This window comes from Larus michahellis, chromosome 2 (assembly GCF_964199755.1).
Source record: "Larus michahellis chromosome 2, bLarMic1.1, whole genome shotgun sequence".
In the NCBI taxonomy this organism is placed as follows: Eukaryota; Metazoa; Chordata; class Aves; order Charadriiformes; family Laridae; genus Larus; species Larus michahellis.
Window position 1 is genome coordinate 11,844,800 of NC_133897.1, and position 24,058 is coordinate 11,868,857.

At 39.5% G+C, this 24,058-nt stretch overlaps 1 protein-coding gene across 2 annotated transcripts in view; it reads right to left on the reverse strand.

The window, feature by feature from the left end:
- Nucleotides 1-23,654, reverse strand: part of VIPR2 (vasoactive intestinal peptide receptor 2) — a 60,957-nt gene extending 37,303 nt beyond the window's left edge. Inside the window, exons 1-4 of one of the 2 annotated variants that reach the window (XM_074574151.1) lie at nt 23,299-23,654; nt 20,152-20,254; nt 6,509-6,616; nt 2,077-2,174 (exon numbers count right to left, since the gene is read on the reverse strand). In XM_074574151.1, the coding sequence (XP_074430252.1) occupies nt 2,077-2,174; nt 6,509-6,616; nt 20,152-20,254; nt 23,299-23,349 (360 nt within the window). In that variant the 5' untranslated portion in view covers nt 23,350-23,654. The remainder of the gene's footprint in view (nt 1-2,076; nt 2,175-6,508; nt 6,617-20,151; nt 20,255-23,298) is intronic. The other variant, XM_074574150.1, reaches the window with a different exon arrangement.
- Between the last annotated feature and the right edge of the window lie 404 nt (nt 23,655-24,058).

Below are 24,058 nucleotides of genomic sequence, written 5' to 3' on the forward strand. Positions count from 1 at the left end.
TTTGCAAGGGAACAGCTTATCTTCTGACAAGCCAGCACTACTGCATCCACTTTTTGACTTTAAGGTTAGAAAAGAATTACTGTCTTGGCCCACTGAAATAACCAGTTTATGATCTTCAGGCAAAGAATACTGCCTGAGCAATGACTGGTACTTCAGAAAAAAAGACAGGGCCCTCGAGCCACATTGCTTGAAATGCAATCAGTGCTTGCATTTCCCTTTTCCCTCCCTGCAACATCCATTTATTCTGTATATTATGTATATTAGATATGTATGATATTCTATCTTGTGGGAATAGAGAGCAGCATAGGTCTGTTCAACCTTGATGAGATAAAGCTGCGTCCTTGAGAGAGGGCTTGAGAGAACAGAAAAACAAGTAAGAATCAGCAAGAAACAGGACGTGAGAACGAAGCTGTTGCTCCTCGTGAACAGACAGCAGAAACCAATAGGAAGAAGTAGAGAAGCACGTGGCAGTCAACCTTCAACCTATCAGCAGGACACAACTTGCGCATGGAGAGTGTGTATAGCTATAAAACCTGTCAGATTGTTGCAATAAAGGTCTTTGGTCTGTACCCCACCAGAGTCCATGAATCCATGCTCCACACTATCTATCTATTGTACTTTTGTTAATCATTGTACTTTTGTTAATCATTTTTTCAGTACGTACTTCCCACATCTCCCTCCTGATTTTTATCCACACTGGTTTATTATTTGCTCTTTTCCAGGCTTTTGTAAATGTTGCTACGATTTCCTATGTCCAGCTTCAGTAGGTTCATTCCTGCAAGTATAGTCAACTCGCATTTCATTCTTCTCCTTCAAATTACTAATGAATACGTCAAACAAGAACAGCTTTTCTATTATACTGGTTCATCTGCTAATTAAGTACTTCTCACTACTTGAAATGTTATCTTTTACTAATTTGAATCTTTAAGTCTTGACCCATTTTCACTCCACATGACAATGTCTAGTTTGAATGACAGTGTTTCAAAATGGCTGTTCTAGCCATTGTAATGGCTAGAATGTGTGTCCCCAAGCTGTCAGAAGATACCAATGTTTTAGAATGTGTCTTCAGAAAAGTTGGAAAAACAACATACTCTACCCATTTTCTTTGGAGGTATTTAAAAGATGTGTAGATGTAGTGCTGAGGGACATGGTTCAGTAGCAACTCGTCAGTGCTAGGTTAACAGTTGGTCTCTTCCAACCGTAATGTTTCTATGATTCTATTTTCAAATACAGTAATGGCTAGGCTTTTAAATACAGAGCGATGGCAAGAACTGCATGTCTTAGCTAGAATGCCAGCACATCTCTGCAAACCAGACGGAACAGGTCTCCTAGAGCTATTCCACACATACTAAAATCCAGAAAAACCCAACCAGCCAAGTATCTTTATTCATGAGAGGACTTCACCTGTTCATGATAACAAGAGTTTTACTGACACTATGAGCTCATCCTTGTAAACAAAATCTTGCTCTGTTAGCCTCATCAGAAAAACAGATAGAAAACAGATGCAACATGATGGAAATAGTACTTCCCTTAACAAGAAGAACAAGAAATATGATCTGCAAAGTGAGCATATTCTTTTTTCCAGTTATCTTGATAGCTTTTTGAACCACTTCTAACTGCTAATGCAATTTAAAGTCCAATATAAACTTGCGATAATTCCAATGACCTAAATACATTCTATTTTACTTAAACACATACTGGCAGTCAAGTGGTACATGTATTATTCACAGATTATTACAGTATTAGGATTTGTTACAATAGAAACTACTAGAAATAACACAATGAAAAACATACTGTGCATAAGCCCATTAACACTCCAATATTAGAAATACAGATGTATTACTGCAATTACCAACTGTTGGTAGCCTTGAGTTCCAAAGTTACTGAATTCTACATTTCTGATTTTATCTTACATGACATCTGCAATCTAACCATATGGCAACAATGCTACCAAAAATTACTACAGATTTCCATTAATTCTGATAGAGTAAAATGGGAATTTTTTAGAAACAGAATATGTCTGATAGCCGTATGGAACACCAGCATCTAAATGAAGAGAAAAAGTATTTTTCCTACCTTATAATCATCCTCATAGTCATTATATCCACAAGTACTTAAGATGTCAGGAAAAATATCTGACCATCCATTACTCGTACAATTTTTGCTAATATTTCCTGTAAAGCAAAATTTGAGAATTTAAATAAGAAAGACTGAAAAGTCTCTTCATCAATGAATCTTTAAACAACTTAACTTTATATTCCCCATTAACATGCTGTATTTTCTAGTACTCCTGTTAAAGCAACCTAGACTTTTCCTTTCATGTGCTTTTCATTCATATTACTTTGGCTTTTACTCTTGCTCTGAATTGCCTTTGCACTAAAGAAAAACAAAAGTAATTCCAAGCTGTGATGGCAGGCTTCTGCTTTTCTGTTACATCTGCAAAAGCCTGAAATATTTTGCTGTTTTATCTGAATTACTCTGGAGGGATTCTTTCAGGTCATTCTATAAAGGGTATAATTTGTAGGTAAAGTAATTTGATAGAAAAGTAATTTAAGTGAAAGTTGATCTAACTTTCTATTTAAGATTTTCTGAGAATATAATACCAAATGATCTACTGAAGAGCTATAAAAGCTCTTAGATATTATGGTGATGAATTACTGCTACAGCAAATATTGGTAGAGTTGGTAATGCACTTTAAAGGCCAAATTATGTGATTGGTTGAAGAACAAGGAAATAAATATGCATGCTGAATATCACTCTTTGAACCAATCGCTGAAACAATGTAGTACAAGGAATGTACAGGAGATGTGCGAGTATGGTTGGAAAGGAATTTTGAACACCCATTAATTTCAGAAAGGATTTTTTGGTTGGAACTGAGCAAAGAAGTTGACTCTTCTCCCAGATGAAGTTATGCAGATGACATGGGGGTAACCCATGATTCTACTCCTTAATCTAATTAATATGAACTAATGTTCATGCAATATGGAACTGCTTCAATAGGAGAAAACTGAAGAGTCTGATGTCAGAATAGTCATTAAAATTATTATAACTTACTCTTAAAATGTTAAATCATAAGCAACTTCTATAAGCAAGCTTTCTTACAGCAATGTTTATATCCATGGTACTTCAAATCTGTGACAACATATTGCTTTGGTTTGGAGTTGACCACTGGTCTTTAACCGACTTAAAGATGCCTGGTTTTCACCACGCAAGAAGAAATTTATCTGTCACAGATCAACTTTGGCCAAGAATAACCAAACATGTTTATATACACTCCAAACTAAAGCTTTTATGATTTTTATCTTGCTGATTGGTTACTGGAATTTCTTCTTTGTATAAAGTGTTCAGCGGAAAGTTGTAAATACCCTACAAATGGTTGACCAACCAACAACCAAATCTTTCTAGTTTATAACAAGGCTTTGACCTCAAACCACAGTGTCTCCCCAAACAACAGAGCCGCTTCTGCCATTTGGCACAGACATGGCATTTTTTAAAGAAAACGTAACCTATTTATAAACTCTGAAGAGTCATCACTTCAGAGTAGGCTGAGCAGAGGAATGTGTTAACAGAACCACAAAGTACGTCAAAGCCAGCTTTGCAAGAAAAAGACTGGTGTGGTTTAAACTCTGTGTACTCAAGACGCTGAAGTATTTTCTACTGTAAGTACTGTAAGACCTTCTAACTTAAAGACAGTTAGGAAAGACATTGTTTATTTCTAAACCATCATTCCATGCAATTAAATATTTCAGACGGCAACCTCATTTAAAACCTATAACTTGACACATACATTGCAATAAAAAATTCACAGAATAACTTTATGATAGTCATATACTTACATTGTCATGTACAATACAGAAGAAACATTACAGGATAATATGATTGCTTTTACAGTAAAAAGTCTTTTAAGATAAAGTTACTCATGCTCAATAGGGAATTATGATGTATGCTTAAACTAGAACTTTGACCATCACAGAAGAAATTAAGAGCCAGTTCTCCAAAAGTTTTAAAGATGAGAAGACAACTAATTTTTTTAATTCACAATTTAAATTAAGAAATCTTTTAAAGAAATGATGGTATTTAAAAGCCTACTTATGATTTGGAATACTTCCATAAAAAATAAGGTAGTCTAGATCACCTTGTAGTAGAATTTTAATTCCTCTTAAGCCCTGAAAATAATGAAACATACACCTCAGAAATCTGTCTAAATTAAAAGCATTAGATTTCTTGTTTAAAATATTTTTATAATTTCCTGCAATAAGAATCAAGTGAATTTGAAATGTGCTGTCTGTGAATTAAATCATAGAATCATAGAATTGTTGAGGTTGGAAGGGACCTTTAAGATCATCGAGTCCAACCTTTAGCCTACCCTGACAAAAGCCACTTCTAAACCATGTCCCTAAGTGCCCCATCTACCTTTTTTTTAAACACCTCCAGGGATGGTGAATCCACCACCTCCCTGGGCAGCCTATTCCAATGTTTAATAACCCTTTCAGTGAAAAAATGTTTCCTAATATCTAATCTAAACCTCCCCTGACGTAACTTGAACCCGTTTCCCCTCGTCCTATCACTTGTCACCAGGGAGAAGAGGTCAGCCCCCATCTCTCTACAACCTCCTTTCAGGTAGTTGTAGAGGGTGATAAGGTCTCCCCTCAGCCTCCTCTTCTCCAGGCTAAACAACCCCAGCTCCCTCAGTCGTTCTTCATAAGGTTTGTCCTCCAGACCCCTCACCAGCTTTGTAGCCCTTCTCTGGACATGCTCCAACACCTCAATGTCCCTCTTGTAGCGAGGGGCCCAAAACTGAACGCAGTACTCGAGGTGGGGCCTCACCAGTGCCGAGTACAGGGGGATGATCACTTCCCTAGTCCGGCTCACCACACTATTCCTGATACAGGCTAGGATGCTGTTGGCTTTCTTGGCCACCTGGGCACACTGCTGGCTCATAATGTATTCCTGACCATAATCAAATTTCAAAGGTGCTGAGACACTTAGATCTTAACAGAATCAACCATGCAAGATGTTTGCTGTCTTACACCTGAAGGAAGAAATTATAGGAAGACAAGATTTAAAAAATGCTCTTAATTGAACAGGTACCTGTTAGTTCCACAAGCAAGACGTAAACAGGTAGCTATGAAAAAAGCTGTATATGGGAAAATTATAGCAAGCTATAAAAAGGAAGTGATCTTTCAGTCTTGATGATACTATGCCCAAGTGAGATGGAGTTGTAATGCATTGTGAAGGTTTCAGACTTAAATATTTATTGCAGTTGTTTTATAGGAAAATTAAAATGTTATTGTAATATAAGATATAACAGTTGTTAAATATCAAACATTCAAACTCCGGAGAGAGAGTGCATGCTCTAGCTTTTGGCAAACAGACAGAAGCAGTGTGATATAATTAAGATTTTGAATTTTTGATATTTATTAGTTTGTCTTGTCTCATGACAACACCTTAATATCTTTGTTTGAGTCATATGAATACTTTCATAGATTTCACAAGATTTAGTGAAGATTACACATACTTTCCCCTTTATAAACTGTTTAGACTGTCCATGATAAACTAATCAAGATTCACCAGCTCTAGGAATGAAAACCTTTGCTCATCTGTAGATTGTTTAAGTTATCTGTTTTTTACTGGAACAAGACTGGAACAAGAGTTTTTAGAATAAAGGTATTTTAGTCATACCCCAAGTTAGCCTCTGTGTTAAAAGTAATATTGTTAAAAAACCCTCCACAGAGACATCAAAAGCAGAATTAAATCACTGTGATGTTTTGCATCTTTCACCAGCTCTTCATGACAAAGATTTCTCACCGAGCAACGGCGGTAAGATTTTTCCTGCTGCATTTTGAGATACATATGTGAAATGCTATCTGTGCATCCTCTGTTTTTAAAACCCCGCTAACAAGCCAAAGCACAAAATTAAACCACAGTATGATATATTGACAAGATGGTGCAAAAGACAGTAGACTTAAAACAGTTAAATGTTTCAGCAGTCTGAGACACTGATGAGCTCTTTTCAAGTTCCATTAAAAAGCAGAATAAAAGGTTTCATAATAACTACCTTAAATTGCAATAGTGATAATACTGAGGTATTATGTATTAATGTTGGCTCATTATTCTCAGGAAGGCAAGAGCTCCCCTCCTAAGCACAGAAGGAATAACCTGCATGTGACCTGCTGGCAACTGTTAAAAATGTCGGTCAGGTTCAGCTGCCTTAATAATTAACATAAATAGGTCAAAAAGAGCAAGCAACGTCTTCAGCCTTGATGAGTGTCACTATATCAGAATATATGTTTAGTATCTGACTCAAAGAACACCATATGGATCACAAAGACAATTATTTGGTGTTTTCATGATGTACCAGGAACAGCTCTGTTAAGAATCTATTATTTTAACTCTTTAAAAAGAAAATAAAAACCTTAAACTGCAACACCCCCCCTCCCATTTTTATCATATTATGTTACAAAATACCAAAGAGAAGCCAGAAAAAAGACATCTTAAAATGAAATACCTGGTTTGCCAGAAAAAAGGCTAAATACTTTCGGACAAGGGACAGTGACAGTCTCTCCAATCTTTGCAGGACGCCAACAGGTGATGTTATCCCAAACTCCAACACATCCTGAAACAAAACCAGCAGTAACAGACTTCAAAGCTCAGTCTGGTCCAAATCACCCTTCTGTACTTATCTTATAAAGACTTGGCGGAAGCTTTTGATAAGTAGTTCAAGAAAGATTGGACTCCTCCAAGACAGTTGCAAAGATGGTATTGTATATGAAAATATTAAGGGAATCATAAGAGTCTGTTAATCAACCAGCTTATTTTTAGGTCAATTAATACATTGTTTGCAAAATGTCTCATTAAAACTATGTAATTTTGACAGGATCATGCTAAGAAAAGCTAAGAAAATATTAAAAAAAGTAAAAGTAGTTCATTCAACTCAGCATCACAAATACAATGGGAGCGCACCATGACTGGACAATTTTTGGAAAAAAGGGCATAGCCTAACAAAATCATCTTTCCTAAATTAAATAACAGAGATTTGAACAAAGAATGCTTCTGTATATTTATTTCAGGAAAGGCGGTCATAAAATGTTCTAGGCATGATTTATAGTAGTACTAGTAACAACTTGTAGACAGTAACTACTAGTTACAGTTTTGCCCATGCTGATGTCTCTATAGATGTGGCTCAAAAGCAGTATCTTGGGAATAGGAATAAATCTTCCTATAGCCTGCCACAGGCACCTGGATCAAGAGTGCTCTATTTGTTTAAAGGTGACTACCTATAATGATGAGTGAAGAGTTATGAAGGTTTCTGAATGTAAAAGCCTTATGAAGAATTACAAGTACAAAGAAGTAAGGAAATGTTACTTATCTCGATTCAAGTTCTCTCTGAGGAAAAAAAGATCATGTGCAAAATTCTGGGCATTTATGTCTTCAAATAAGGCAATGGACAATCGACAATTTAAATTTGTAATTAATACTAAAGAGAGAAACAAAACTTTTATTCTACCAGTATAAGGGACAGTTTGTTCCCTTCAGTAGAGAATATGAAACTTCAAGCAGAAACTACTTGCATCCATGTATAATACTGTTCTACAGAATATTTATAGTATTAGCAATTTACTACGGATTTACTCTGTGCTAGTGACGTCATGCCCAAAATGAAGCCACCTGAGTTAAATGAAGCTGGAAAAGGAACATTAAAAAGTTCTATCTTTGTGTTAAACCATCTTAGTGCAATTAAACTTGAACAGCTTGTGCTGACTTAAAGTCTCTATCATCCTACTTTCAAAGTTTAAATTACTTTCAAAGTACATGTAAACTAGGGATCCCAAGAGCGTGTTACAGAAATGGCTGTTGGATTTGCCCCTGAGGGTATTTCCTAGCTGCAGCTTGAAGGATAGTCAATGGCAGAGCATTCCTATGGGTCTTGCTTTCCTTTGGAAGACAACTAAGTGTGACAGTCAGGAGGGAGCCTCTGCGCTGTACCAAGAATAGGGTTTCAATATGAAAAAAGAAGATGAGAGGAGGATTAAGGGCTAAATTCTGCATTTTGTCACCAATTACATAGAGTCATCTTTTTTATACAGTTTCCCAAGGAAATGGTATTCTCCAGAGAAGTCACTTGTGCATGGGGACTGGGTCTTTCTTCACTCCTCTTAGGATTATACAGCTCTAAATGCAGCATCTGTTCTATATTCAGAAACATGATGCCAAAAATAAGGGATTATGAGTGGGAACACTTCACAAAGTTTATCTCTGTGCGTAGATAAAATGTAACGCCTTTCTCTCCACTGCTGTGTGTGCTGTATCAACCTCCAAAGAGGTATGCAACAAATATTTGTTGCATTGTATTATTGTTCATTACCTCACGGACTCACACATACTCACTTCAATGTTTTTTCCATCCAAGTGCCAAAAATCTCCAAAGAGATTTGGAGATTCCAAATATCCAATCTATCACAACCTCTTTGGGCAACCTGCACACACACAACTTCCTCCATGACGAATTTTGTCAGGCATCTAATCAGGATTTCCCTTGCTGGACGCTGCTTCCATTGCTTCTTGTGTTTTTTGTTTGCATTTTTTTCTGTTCACATCTGAGAAGAGTCTGGCTTCATCTTTATAAGCCCATTAGATAGATGAAGACAGCAACCATATCACTCTTCCCCAAACTGAACAAACCCAGCTTTCAGTCAATTGTTATATGTTGCATATTCTAGTGCCATCTCCTTACTCTCTGATGAGACAATTAATGGCTTTTCTGTACAAAGGAGCCCAAAACTGTACACAGAACTCTGCTGAGATGGAGCCTCAAAAGAGCCAAATAGAGACAGACAATTGCTTCTCTTGATCTACCACTTTGCTAGTGTAGCACAGTATATGGTTAAACCTCATCTCCGTAAGGGTGCGCTGCTGGGTCATGTTTAAATTAATATCTTTCTAAAGCAAACACCCAAAATGAGTCAGAATAATTTCATCCTAAAAAATGTTTATTTCTTTTCAAGACAGTCTGAAGTTGTTAATTCAGTTGCAGAATCTAGAATGTAGGTACCCATCTTTAATCAATCCCACCCTTATTTGCTTAATACTGTGTGACTAACCTCAGCTTGTCACGTTCTCCAAATACCTAAAGAGGACTGATTGTTTTGGTTCCTTTAGTAACTTTGACTCCTAGACCAACATGCAGGATTCCTTCTTTTAGCCTTACCTTAGGGTAAGGGAGATTTAGTTAGGACTTGGAACTGTGAGAGTGGCATTCTTTTTATCTGTATTCCACAGTTGGCTGAGAAGTTCCTGTTCCCATTGACAATTCATTCTTTTCAGGTTTCTGGTCCTACCCACTTGAATGTTTCTGGCAACTGACTCAGAATGTAATACTCTTTGAACTCCAGCATCATTCCTTTTTTCCTGATGATCATGCAGAGTTTGTCCTCTCTAGTGTATCTGCCCCTATAGCTGGTTCATACATTTCTTTAAGAATTAACTCATGAGTTTTATCTATGCTCTGTTTTACCTGACTACCTCCTACTCCCTCCAGCACTTGTGGTTTTTCTTTTAACATTAGTAATGATATTTCCGAGGTGATGTTGACTGGGCCATGTAGATATAATTTAAGATTTGAGCAAGTCATCTTTGTACCCTTTGAAGCCAATGGAACTTAAACATGCTTAGGCGCTTCCTGAGTTGCAGTACTGGATTAAAATCAAGTCCTACATCTCTACGATGCAACACCAGGGCTTATGCAAAATAAAAGAATATTTACTTCAGCCAATTCAGGTCATGCTTCCTTCCCAATTGATTTTAAGCCAGAAACAACACCAACAACGTGACATACAAGAAAGACAAAGAAACTATTTTCTTTATCTGCCAGCACTCAGGACTATAGCGACAAAATGCAACTCTTGGCTTTGATGGATATAGTGCCTGAGCCAGCATAAACAAGCCCTGGAGTACACAGAATAATTAGCATCTTGTGCGACTTCAGACCTTGTTAGTTCATCCCCATTTCCACTAAAAAGTGAGAGCTGAGATGAGTCATGAAAGTGTTCATGCGCACCCATAAAAGCTGATGACTTTCACAAATTTTCCCTTTTGTTCAGTACACTCTCTGTAAAATGGTGGATTCGCTACAGTTATCCGCAAACAGTTCAGAGGCCTTTAAAAATTTTTGCTACACTGATATTTGGACTGGGCTAAGGTTTTGCTAAAAAGGCAACTGAACAATGTGGGCTTCAGAGCTTCATTAGTACCTTTTCCACAAAAAACCCCACAAAACTCTTATTCAAGCTTCACTTACATGAAATATTATACAGAAAAAAAGAGGTCTAAGTCCTATTCCCACCAAAATCGATCAACACAATTTGCATCAGATCTCAAAGCTAGCTTGCAGGAAGGAAATCAGCATACAAGTTTTTGACATTCAAAACATTACAAGTCACTAATATTTTCTGGGGAATGTATTTTTTACATCAGTTTTTCCCCAATATGTTAGGACTTTATGGCACAGTATAGAATGATACTTTTTCAGACTCCTTAAATTGAATAGGTGAAATAACACAAAAGATGCATTTCCTACATCTAGACTACATTAAGATGCATCAACAATCATGAGAATGAAACTTGAGTGGCTGTCATCAGAATTCCAAGAAGAATATTAAGCCTCAGTTTATGTATACATACAAGCTTATTTATTATGGTACAGGAAATCTGCGAAAACTGATGAAATCTCCTAGAGGCATTTATAGTCACTGAATGACTACAGTGTGCTTGTGAAAACTGGTCTAGGGCTCAATGCTGAAATGATGGTGTTACTGGTGCACTGCTAGCGTCTATTAGAAGTACAATTGTTAAACAATACGCACTTTTCTGGGCCTTCAACTCACACCTTTGCTCATTTCCCCCTCCTATTGCTACGGATGGCATATCTCTTTTTCTTTTCTTACCAAAACACACCCTTATGCAGTAGTGGCATACAATTAACAAGTCCATTCTTACTACACTTGCATCAATTTCTCTCTTACATCCCAATATCATGTTTCTATTGTACAGCATGAGTTTAATCGTGCCCAGTTGAAACTAGCAATTAATTTCCCACTGATCTTGGAAATTCAAGATGTGGCACAACTGGAGACCTTGGTGAGTTTCACAGGTCTTCAAGTAGATATTGCTCTTTACCCACCAGTGCTTCCTTTTACAGCAACAATAACATATGCAATATTGTTAGAGGGTGACAGAGCATGATTCACTTCATCCTAAAACACATGAACATAGGCCAGATTAATTGCTTCCAATGTTGCCTGTTTCTCCCCAGTGACTATAGAGCGGCCTATACATCCTATACATACCTACACTGTTGGAAAATGAAGATATGATAAATGCTTTGTTAAATGTGCCTCTTTCTGCAAATAGAATACCTAGCTTGATCAAGCTGCGTGTTCTGCTCCCTACTATCTACTACTCTCTGTCAAGCCATTAACTCATTCAGTGTTAGGATTTATGGACTGTCATCCATCATTGCCACATTTCATAAAATCATTATGTACGCTCTTTTTCTCTGGAAGATTTACCTATCTCCTGCATATACAAGCCTGTTTCCTACTATCTCCAAAGGATACTAATCAGTTAGGGTACAAAATATATTTATTTGCAGCTTTAAATAAGGTTTTAAATTTTAGTTATAGTAACAATTCTACCAGTAATTCTACAGAAAGTATCTCACATTTTAAATAAAACTTAAATTGCTCAGATATTTATTTTCATGTCTGCAATTTTATTTATTTATCATATTAAAAAAAAAAATTCTAAGTACCCAAAGTGTGTTAATGTCCAGTTATATCCTTTTATGTTCATTCACTGATTTAGTCTCTGTTTGCATCCAGCTTCAATAAATTCTCAAACCTTGAATGTTTTTGTCTTTTCACCCTGATATGTACACATATAAAACCAGTCCAGCTCTTGATCTGTCTTAGCTCCCCAACTTTTCCTATGCATCTCTACTACTATACTCTTTACCGCCTTCTTCACCTATTAATAAAGCTAGCAAAGTAAAAAAAAAAAAGGCTCTTCATCCCTCCTTCTGTGGTGTCTAGAACTCCCTTGCACCCTACATATAACAATCTCTTTTCAGTCTCTTCATTTGCATCATTTATTTCTCTGGTGTGTCATTCACAGGACGTCCAAAGAAACAATCAATCTTACCAGAAAGCCTTTGCTCAATGACTCGCTCAAAAGTGTGGCCACAGTGTTACCCCTCCACTGCTCTTCCCTCCTGTTCCTCCAGATGCTGTTCCAGATGCTATTCTTAGTTAGTTTCAATGAGATCACTTACTTTATTTGAATGCTTGGTGCTTAATGCTTGTGATGCATTTGCAAATACTTCATAATGAAAGGAAACGCAACACACTATAAACTATGCTTTGTTTCTCATTTCTTTCAGCTTACACAAGTATTGCCACCACATTCCTCATCCTGCTATCTGAGATCCACATTTTGGGCAACAACTTTGCTTACCTACAGCTGCTTCTTCCTCTATAAAAATGTGTAACACTGAGTTTGCACTGGCAAGTTTTGTTTATATATACATTTTATCCATATATTTACCACTAGGTGGCACTTTGCATTTGGATTTTAAAAATTGCCGATTCAAAGAAAGGTTTAGCATTTTTTAAACTGTCTAGACGTGCATGATACATGAAACAAAGAAGGAGTACTTTGAAAATCAGCCAGAAAGTTGTCAGCTAGTCCAGGGTTTATTTTTCAAACAGGGAAACATTTTGATTTTTATACTTAACTTGACAAAGGAGAAGCAATCTCACCTCTTATGGGCAATGTTTTCTAGACTGTAGGTCTGAATGCTGCAGCATGTAATTTAGGCCGCATGTGAATTTATGAACATATACGGACTGAAATTCTTTCTGCATTTTCACACCAGTAATAAGAAAGAAAGGAAAAGGAGGTGCTAGAGAAATAGCAGACTAGCAAACTGGAGGCAAAGCAAACACACAGCAGAACTGCTTGAAGAGGTAATAGGAGTAAGACAGTAGCAAAAATACTGTTGCTCCAAGCTACTTTGCTAGTGTTATTTGCTGTCTACTTTTGTCAGGGCCGCAAGTGCACTAATAGGCCTTAATGGTCCCTGCCCAGGTCCCCTCTAAGCTCAGGTCTGGGCCTTCACTGATGTTGTGGGTGCAGCTGACTTGGGCTTCACCGCAGCGGTGCCTGTGCCTGCCTCTGCCCAGGCCCCGACCCGCCGCTGCCGCCCTGCCCGGCCATCCCAGGCCTGCGCCTGGCCCTGCTTCCCCGTGCTCGGCTGGATCCTGACCCACCACCTGCAGGCTAATGTCCTCGGCTGTCCCGGTCCCCAGGGAGATGCCCGATGCCCAGGGCTGTCCCCACTGTCCCCCACCTTTCCTGGCTGGGGTGGGACAGGCCCTGACAGGCCCTGCCTGCCCCGGGGCCCCCAATCCCCCTCCGCAAGGAGCTGGGGCCTGCGATCCTCTGAAAATGAGCACACTGACTGCCAAAGGGTCAAGAAGCAGCTCCAATATCCTTACGTAGCACTAAAGCACTGTTGTGACATGGTACAGAAATACTGAGGAAATGTGAATGTAAACTTTTTTAACTACTGGTCAACAAAAACTACTCATACACAGCAAGTAGAGTTTGGGAAGGCTACAGTATACGTCAGATTCAACTAGTTAAACAGAATGACGAAAACAGTACAGTTTACTCGTGTTCACCTTAAATGTCTGCAGTTTATAGATTTGCAAAAGCCAGTCCTATTACCAAGCATGGCAAAAATACTGTTACTGAGATTTCTAGGAGATTACTGGCTTTATGCTAAATGAAACACTTCAGAAGAAATGTCTCATTTCCTTTCAGAAGAACAGTTTCCCCATTACAGAATCAAAACTCTACAGCTAATTTTATTTTTTAATGTAATTTACAAATTTTAGAGTACTGTAAGGAAATATGGAAGTTGCAGCTAAAACTTTGGAAGAAAAGCCTTCTGAAAAAGAAAACACATTCCCATCCAAATTTTCTACGAAATAAATACTGCTTTCCAATTACTCAAAATGTTCTTTGGATACAACAGCATTTATTTTTGTATGACTGGACAGCATGCTAATCTTACCATAAGAACACCATTTTCTATTATGTTGGAAAGATATTCATGGATGTGCAGTCAAAGCTGTAAGAGGTACCTTTATCTTCGTGTTGCCCCAATTTAGACATGCTGTACGTAATTCATAAAATACCATTAAATATCAATCTCTTCTTCATATAAACCCCACCAAAAAATATTAAAAGTCTCTGTAAAGTATTGGGATCACATATTTCTGTTAGTTTGGAGTATGTCCCATGTGCTATTTGTTGTATTAGCTGGAGCTTTTTTAGTGCTTTGGTATTCAAGATTTCTTCCTTGTGGTATTTGAACTTTGGATGTCATGGAGCGTAGAATGCCATGGCCACAGCTGTCTTTAACAGGACCAGGACTCAAGCACAAAACTATGTGGGGCAGTATTTCTTTCAGAATCTTCTGAAAACCACCATAAATTCACTTATGGCTGTGCAGTTTCCTTTTTCAGGGCTCCAAATGCCATCTATTAATGTCTTGTGCTGAATTCCTATTTATGTTTTTTTGCGGGTAGAAATTTCAGACCTTCAAAATTGTAGAATGTATCTGTGGCTACATGTTGCCTCTCTTCTTTCTGAAAAAGTTCGTTATTGTCACTCTTTGTATCCTTTATTATGCGAGATTTTTCAATGAGGCTGATCAGGACATTTTCTTGGTCTTCATCATTTATTTCATGTTTGTTATTTTTCAGTAGGCAGCTCCTTCCATTCAAGGTTCTTTCTCACCTATCGCACAGCCTCCTCAAAAAATGAGCCAGCTCTGCTTCTCTTCTGCCCTCAAATAATTAAGTACAGCTTCCACAAAGCCCAGACATTGTCAACACCATAAGGATGATCAGTTTTATGTGGTGTCATTAATGATGACATTTCAATTAATGTAAGCCAACATAGACAAACATTCAAAGCAGCCCCTTCAGCTCCCCTCATAAAAAAATGTATGAAACAAAAAGTAGCAGCATGCCACTACCACAGCTAGAAAAGCAGCAGCACAGAGATTAAAGAAAACTAAAGTTGTCCTGCCAAGAGCTACCGGTGCTGCATGAAAGGAAGTTCCATGATCCCAGTATTTCATTTAATTCTACCATTAATGCTACCTCAAATAACTCTAAGCAACACTGCAGTCTGAACTACGGGCCTGTTTTACAGAGAAAATAGCTGCAAAAACAAACAAACAATGATGGAAGACCTTGATGTGATTGGGAGGATTAAGGAAAATGGGAACCTTGAGGAGATTCATTTTCATACAGTAAAAGAAAGGCCTCATCTGGCTTTGTGTAAGTCCCCTATTTACTGATGTAGAGGGAGAGTGATCATCAGGTTAGCTTAGTTACACTTACAGTCAGTCCTTCTTTTGCACAATACAGAGATATATATGTGTGCATGTGTGGGTTTAGAATGCAAAATAGGCACCTTTCTTGCTGGAAAACTAGCCTCAACAGCAGAGGTTAGCCGGGTAAACTAACTCTTGGACAACTCGCCACAGGTCCAACATTTGAATCTTCATCCCACTGTTCTGAAGAGCTTTTAGAAAGATCTGTTCTGTTTCATCCACAATATTATAAGCTCAGTGCTGAAATCACTGAGTGAAATTCTACTAGCAGTGTAATTCCAGAGATTAGACTACATTGTGACATTGGTCCCTCTTGCTTTAAATTTATGAATGAAAGTATCATTTTGTTAGTCCTTTCTGGTTTAGTTTCCCATTACTAGCTGTATTATAAAGCCTCTCTTTGAGAGGTTTATGAAATTCTTTCCAAAGCCATTTCTCTTTCCATCTACATCCCTTTCTCAAAGTTAAGATGCCATATCTAAAATTAAAAATGTTGTCTGGCATATGGGTCTCACAAAAACACATTTTGGAAAGCAAGAGCTCAAAAGACCCATTTAACTATACAGCCACTCAGTCCAAAATTAAAAAAAAACAAAACCAGACTTAATTTTTTCATGATAAAATCTTTTTAGAACTTTTTATTGTAGAACCGTGTTATAAAGTCTACTGACTGAGTTTTAATGTTTTCGACCATAAGATTACACATTTCATTTAAAGGTGAATGGAAATGAATCAATTACTTTATAAGGTAAAATTCTAAATACCGAACAAAGACATAAATTTGCAGTTGGCCATTTTTTATGTATTTTCAATCACTTTTATTGGGAACTTTCTGTTTTTTTTAAAAGACAAGCCATGGGTAGTGCGTAAAAGATAAATTAGTGTTTTCCCATATGGACCTCAAAACCTGGAGCTATTATGAATTATTCAGAATAGCATTAATCTGCCCTCCAAAAATGACAGTGCAAAAAAAATTCTCTCTCAGGCTTCCAGCTAAGGTGCATCCATACCTCAGGTGTCAAATTTTAGGATGAAAGACGAAAACAAATGTGGATGAAAGCTAACACAGTCTTCATAAAATAAACATATTTGATTGAGAGCACTACAGAGAGGAAGACACTGCCACGGATCTTTGGAGCGTGACTTTCTTCCCTAAATGGAGTGTAATGCTCTCCACTAATAGAAGAGTATGGGCTAATGCCTGAAAATCCCCCAAAGAGCGCAAAGCAGGAGGTCCGGATAGCCATCTAACAATTTGATGTTGGCAAATGAGCAGAATTTAGACAAACTGGGTCCTGTGGTTTTAATATATCCTTATCCTTCAAAGGGTATTTACATAGTATTTATACAGTGTTTCCTTGCAAAACACACTATTGTTTTATTAAGCCATGAAGTAAGCAAGTCCTTAGATTTCCAAGTCAATGATTTTAGGTACACTACAAAAATTACTCAGTGAAATTCTTTAGCCCATGTTATGAGGCAGTTCAGGTAAGATGTATATAGCATCATTTTATTATGTAAAAAAAACCCCAAACCACAGTTGCCTTTAAATCTTTCCTTTACATCTCCCTAAATGGGAGATGAGAAGTATTTAGGGACATGGTTTAGTGGGTGGGTTTGGCAGTGTTGGGTTAATGGTTGTATTCGATGATTTTAAAGGCCCCTTCTAACCTAGATGATTCTATGATTAGATAAGGTATTCCATACATAATTGCCATCTAGGTCAAAGGAGAAACTGCCTGTCCCATACAATTTGGATCCTCCAAAATTCAGTAGCTGTGCATACGAGTCAAATTACGGAGCGTGTTACATAGCGGTGTGAAGGCTTCTCAGGTCCCCAAGAATTTAATGAAAACATTCCCACTGCTTTTGAAAATTGAGGCCCAAGCCTCCAGTAGAAAATCTCAGTGAACCTTTATTTCCAAATTCTAGACAGGACCTTCACTAGATTTTATTATAGCTTTTGGGAGGCAGGTAGCACATATTAAAGTTAGAAAAGCGTGAATAAGCGCTGTATAACCGTCCTTTCCGTTGAAGAAGTGAAATAGGTTTTGTGAATTTATTGTAATGAATTATGTTTCAAGTGTACTACAAGTTTTAGGTGTGGAGCTAGGACTTGGTCTAGTTCCAGCTTGCCAATTTTCATTAGTAATTCTTCTTTATTAGCAGTCAGAGTACCACTGTGACAATCCGCAAGTCTCCATTCAAAATACTCCTTACATCTTTGTATGAATACAGAGAGTTTGTTAGGAAAATAAGGATGCATAGAGAACAGATATTTTTTGAAATGCAAATACATATATTTAACAGAGGCTCTTCTGAACAGGTTCTTGGTAAAAGTATCTATAACATGAAACATAGGATAAATTCTGCTATAACATTAAACACACAGTTTTTAAGGGTTCATTACCATAGGGTCTTTATTCCAGTCTCCTACAAAACGGAATATTCCCTTAGTTTCAGCCAGGCATTCAGTTGAATTTATAAATCCTTCCACTGCTGTTTTATCACTACCTGCAGGGTTGAATCAACATACTGTCTCCTTCCAAGACGTGAAGTTCTTCCACAGCATTCGGGAGACATCCCTCTTCCAGTGAAAAGGGGCTGTGAGGAAATACTGACAAAAAACTTCTTTCTTCCCCTAGGGAACTGAAAATAAAACTGGTGTGCATCACAAGGATACCCTTGGAGCATCCCAGCATCTGGATCACAGAAGTGGATCTTGAAGAAAGCTTGACTTTCAAAGCTGTATAATAGCTAATAGTGAATTTATTAATTCAAGATTTAATTCATTAAGCTGGGCTAGTAATTATTTCTCCATCTGGCTTATCACTAGTATTATTTATGTAACAGCTATCTCTCTTCACCACTCATATAAATAAAAAAATCAAAATGTAGATTAATCATTCCAGTAAGACTTTGCTTGGAGAGATATCCATGTAAATTATTCACTGTTATTATAGTTTTTCTAATTACTGATCTGGATTAATCAAAAGGAGAAATTATAGTAAAATACAAACTGTTGATGAACCTTTTAATTATTTTGTTGTATACAAATTTATATTAGAGTAGCACTGAGGGAGTTACACATTTAAATCAAGAAGAGAGGTGGAGAAAGCATCATGAGCTGGGACTCAACGTTTGTGCTCAAAGGGCACTGCAGATGGCAGGTCCCTGAGGTACCATCGTCATCTACAGAGCGCATTCAAAGCAGACTGAGTATGAAAAAACAAATACACTGTGTATCACCTAGTTCAGACAAAGGAAAACAACTGCACTGCAAGAGCTGTAATATTCCAAGGGGTATATTTGATGAGATGAGATGATGCATACCTAGATGAGATGATACATACCTAGACTACCATATCAAAAGGCAGGACACCACTGACGCTTAGGGCTTTGTAGAACTAATTTGAAATTAAATATTTCCAGCCACTTAAAGATCATTTGACAACAGAAGTTTAATGATTAGTTTTAGATGTGATATGACTTTGTAAAAATCAAAATTGTGTTTTGAACTGAAAAACGTTCCATTGCCTTTAGATCTAAAATTTCTTTCCCTTTTTTCTAAGTCTCAATGAAAGCCCATCCTTCCCTTCAACACTTACATGTTACCAGAGGAGTGCTGGGCAGGTAACATATGCAAAAAAAGCACTCCAAGAAGCACTTTTACCTTCTCACCAGTAGGTGAGTTGAGACCACTTTCCGCTCACAAGTGTTGGCATATGGTTTACAAAAGGTACTAATCAGAAAACATTAATACCTTTGTCATTAAAAAAATAAAATTAATAAATACACACTTCCAGCTTTCCTAAAAAGCCAAAACCTTTTAACCAAGTTCTGCCCTAGCTACTTTAATGTTACAGATTTGCTTTTCTTTTGGCTGTGTGGATTTATCTGTTGCCTTCATATTTTGCTTGCTGAACAAATGGCTTTATCAACAGCTCCAACTTACAAGAAAAATGTCATTTTGTCATTTTGTCTTAATCGTATTCATAATTTTCACTCAGGTGAAAATGTAGCAAGGAAATATAGTAAAAAATAAAATAAAGAAATAATAAACTACATCTGCTCTTCCTTCTTTCTTCTATTAAATTACAATTGTCCATATCTCTATATTTATCTTTCTACGTAGAGAGAAAATAAAAACAATAAAGTACAGAGAGAATCTGTTTTTTGAATCTAACACTACTGTCCAGTTTTTGCTTTGCATGACTCTGGTACTCTGGAGGTGAATCTGGTCTTCCAAAACAGAAGATCTGGAACATCTTCTGCCTGGGAAACCCAGAGATCATTCCTGCCACTAGTTCTTTACTTTCAGCCATAGCTAGAGAGAGGTGCATGAATCCAAGGCTTTGAACTTCTCCTCAGACTTGTTCTTTCTGCTGGTCCTGTCATCGCCAGCCTGCAGCTTCTCTGACAGTCAGAAAATACTCGAGGCAACAGCTTAAAACACAAGAATGCATTTGCTCCCATCTAATGTCCCACCCAATGCCTGGCACACCTCTCACAATACGCTTGCTGCAGCTGTACCTTTAATACAAAATCGGCATAAATTCTAAAATACCTGAAAATGTTAAGCACAGTAGAAATAGGGCAACTGCAACCACAACAGCAAAGAAGGTAAAGGGAGAAAAATCTTGAGTACTCCAGTTGTCTCTAGGTTACAGCTTATCTTTTCTTACCTTTGTAGTCCACTGGCTTCACATTCTTTAGAAGTTCCATGCACCTTGTTTCCTCCTTGTGAATCTCCAGCTGAAATCTGCATTCTGGATGCACACCATTCACCTGTGTCGAATTAAAAAACAGGACAGCGTCTTGAAACACAAATTAAAAGGCTTTATGAAGGATGCAACTACCAATAATGAAATCCACAACTTTAACTGGCACGGGTTTTGCCCAAGTATGCAGTAGGCGCTTTACAGACACAGACATTGCCCATTTTAGCTTCCCACACGTTGACTTTACAAAACAAAATGTTAAAATAATCCACTAGAGCATTCATTGGCTCCTTCTTGTAGCATTTCAAGGCCAATTGTCATCTACAAGAAAATATTTAACTTTCTAGTGCATTCACCAATATTGTTTCATGAGACTTTTTCCTCCAGAAAAACTGAGTTAAACTGAAGCAGGAAAGCAAACACATTTGCTTTTTTTGCCTTCGTAGTAGGTCAGGAAGCTGAAAGTTTAATACGAATCACAGAACATGAAAACCAATCAAACTGCATTCTCTTTGACATGGTAAATTTTGCCTTTCTTTCCTTTTCCACCATGTATATTTTACCTCCTGGAGGCCCCAGAGCATGATTATTTGATGCAAGCGTTACATAGGAAGAAAAACCCACTTCTTTAAAAAGTAAAGCACTGTTGCCTTTACCCATTTATAGCCCTGCCCCCAATTCCTTGGTTTTCAGGAACGGTTATTTATGTCCATGGGAAGAGACAAGGAGTTAGCAGTACTGGGGAGAGAGACAAGACACCGGGAAGTTGTACTGAAGTCAGCTGGATTCACAGAGGCAGACAGAACCTAATAGAAAAACATGCAGATTCCATACGAGACTCCATGGGAAAAACGACTGTAGTAGGTGAGCAACAGACACTAGGAAACACCACTAGAGCTGAAGGGACAGTGAGATTAGCTCAAATAAAATAACATCATAATGAAATAAAATGTGACTATGCTGTACTGCAGTCATCCTAACTCTCGTAGTATCAAGAAAAGGGTGGTCTCTCCAAGCTTCTCTCCCCTTTTCTCTCTCTTACTTTTTCTAGGAGATGTTTAATAGCAGAAATCTGGTAATAGTATCTGATTCATGAGATGCTATTTCTTTAAACAGCAATACTTAATTAATTAAGCTGTGATCATGGACCCAGAACCTAGGACCCGGAGTTAGGACTGAGAACCTGGTTGTTCTGCAGTCTCCTTGTGGAAAAGCCACTTGTGCGGCTTTTACAGACACAGCATAATATCCATAAGCATGACAGCAGGAGCCGTTATGAAAACTCACGAAAATCTGTCTCTTCTCCAAATGTCTCATTTCACCATCTACAACATCAGAACCTTAATTCCTTTTCCCCATCTTTTCTCTATATTGACTATTGAAATTATAGGTTTCCAGGGAAGATTTTTTTTTCTTTTTAAAGTGAATTTGTACAGATCCTTAACATAAATTAGGATTTCTAGAACTTACAATAGAAAGTTCAGCCTTACATTGAAGGTATGTGCTTTGTTATGTATTATCTACTTTCCAGATAACTCCCATGTAAAATAAAGTCCCATGTATACATAATGTTTTTAATTGCATTTTCGTTTCATGTAACAGATTTTGAATATTATTTTTTTTTTCCAATTGCAAACATTCGGTAACTGAGAGTAGATCTCCTACTCATCAAAAAGTATTATAATTACTGGGTCTTGGAAAGGTAGGTTCCAATAAATGGGCATGTTAACTAAAAGAGGGGTAAATGAATGCAGCTACTACAATTAAGAATTAAGAAACCTGCCGAGTAAGTGACTTCTCTCTCTCATACTTAGGAAAGAAGTGCAGATTTCTCAGTATCGGTGATCTAATTGCCAAGGTTACTTTGAGACCATAACTTTGTTAGTATCCAAAGGTAACACATTACTTTTCAAACCCAGGACACATGTCAAATTGTAATATACTTTGTTCTAATACCCTGGTTTCATTCAGATGTACTTTGCCAAGCTACAGAGCGTTCAAGACTGTGTGGCACTGACCACGTCCCAAAACACATCAAGAACCCCAAAACGGATTTTGAGGGCACTCGCCACCTTTCAGGGCTGGTGCTCATCCATCTTTCCCTCCGCTTTACCAAGAGTGGGTTATCCTTTGTAACCACTGACCACAGAACCCTGTGCGCTGTGCTGGGCATTGTAAAGGCAGACAGTTAGCTGGAAATCCAGCTGAGGAGTCTCTCTGCTGTTTTAGTGGCTTTACAACTTTAAGGCATCCAGAACAGCAGTTTGGAAAAACATTTCTTCTGACAAGCACAAGTCGGTTTGCCGACCTTTGGTGGAAATGATCTGTTATTTTAAATTTACAGTAACAAAAAATGGAAAGATTTAGAGGGCAGCTTTTTTATTTTTCATAAATCACGTTTCCAGCAACGTTATAGACTTTTACAAACAACTGAAGAAACACTTAAACATATAAAGATGTTAAAAGCAGACGCCTTAAATTTGAAGACTTTAATATTCTGAATGCTTTGTGCGTTGTTATCCGGTTGCACGTATTAAAGGGGAATTAATCATGCGGGTTTCTCCCCATACGATGACTGATAACCACCCTCCAGCCCGTACCACGGCAGTGCCCTCGGAAAACTCTTGGCGAACCAGCGGTGGCCACCGGCTGCCGGGGAAAGCCGAGATAGCAGGGAACGACTCACTCGCCCGACGCCGGCTCCGCCGGGGTCTGGGACCGGGCCGGGCCCGCGCTGCCCCGCCGGGGCGGAGCCGTCCCGGCCCCCGAGGAGCGCCCGGGGGTGCGGGGAGGCGCCCCCCGGGGAGCCCGGCCCAGCAGCGGCGGCGCGGAGAGGGGCTGGGGGTCCCGGCGGGGGCAGAAGCCCCCTCCTCTGCCCGATCCCCGCCCGGGGATGCCCGGTGAGGGCGAGTGGCGGCAGTCGCTTGTCTCCCGAAGTGAGTGCCGCGGGCCCGGAGTCTCCGCACCTGCTACGGCTGCCGCCGAGCCCGCTCCGGCGGAGCCGTGAGGGAACCGCCAGCCCGTGGAGGGGCCCGCGCTGTCACCTCAGCAACGGGAAAAGCCAGAGGGGTCCCCCCCCCCGGGGCCGGGGGTGAGCGCGGGGTGACTTACCCGCCCCAGGCTCCAGCAGAGGGAGAGGAGGAGGACCGGCAGGTTCCTCATGCCCGCCGAGAGCGGGGGCCGGCGGGCTCCGCTGCCCCGCGCCGCTCCGCGGGCCCCTTCCGAAGGCGGCGAGGAGGAGCCGGGTCCCGCCGCGGCACCATAGGGCCCGGGGGCCGCTGCCGGGGCGCCCAGCCGAGCCCCCCGCCCCGCGGGCGGCCGCCGCCCTGCGGCTCTCGGCGCCTCCCGCACCTGCCCCCGGCCGCCTCCCGCTCCGGCGGCCGTCAGCTCCCGGCCCGACTGAGAGCCTGCCCGCTGCCGCCTCTCTGCGCTCAGCTCCTCCTCTAGACCCCGGCTCTCTTCTCTCCCGTTTCTCCTCAGCCCCTCTCTTCGGCTGCCTTTTCTCCTCCTCCCTCTCCCTGCCGCCGTCGCTCCCCCCCGTAAGAAGTGCGAGTCGTTCCCCTCTGCCGGGACGCCCCCTCGCCCATCCCGGCCACCCGCAGGTGCTCCCCCGCCATGCCGGGCTCCTGCCGGGCTGCGGACGGCGTTTACCCTGCCCTGCCTGCCCCGGGGTGGCGGGGGAGTCCCCTGTTCTCGCACACAACACGTGCAGAGGGCCCGGGTGCCCATCCCGACAGCGTCCCGGTGTCAGTACTGGGATGCCTTTTGCCCGTGAAACCATTAGGATGACAACCGAGCACGGTCCCCTCAAGCCACGAAAACTCGCACACAGATGTGGGGGAAGAGAAGGGATCCCTGTCAAGGTCAGTCT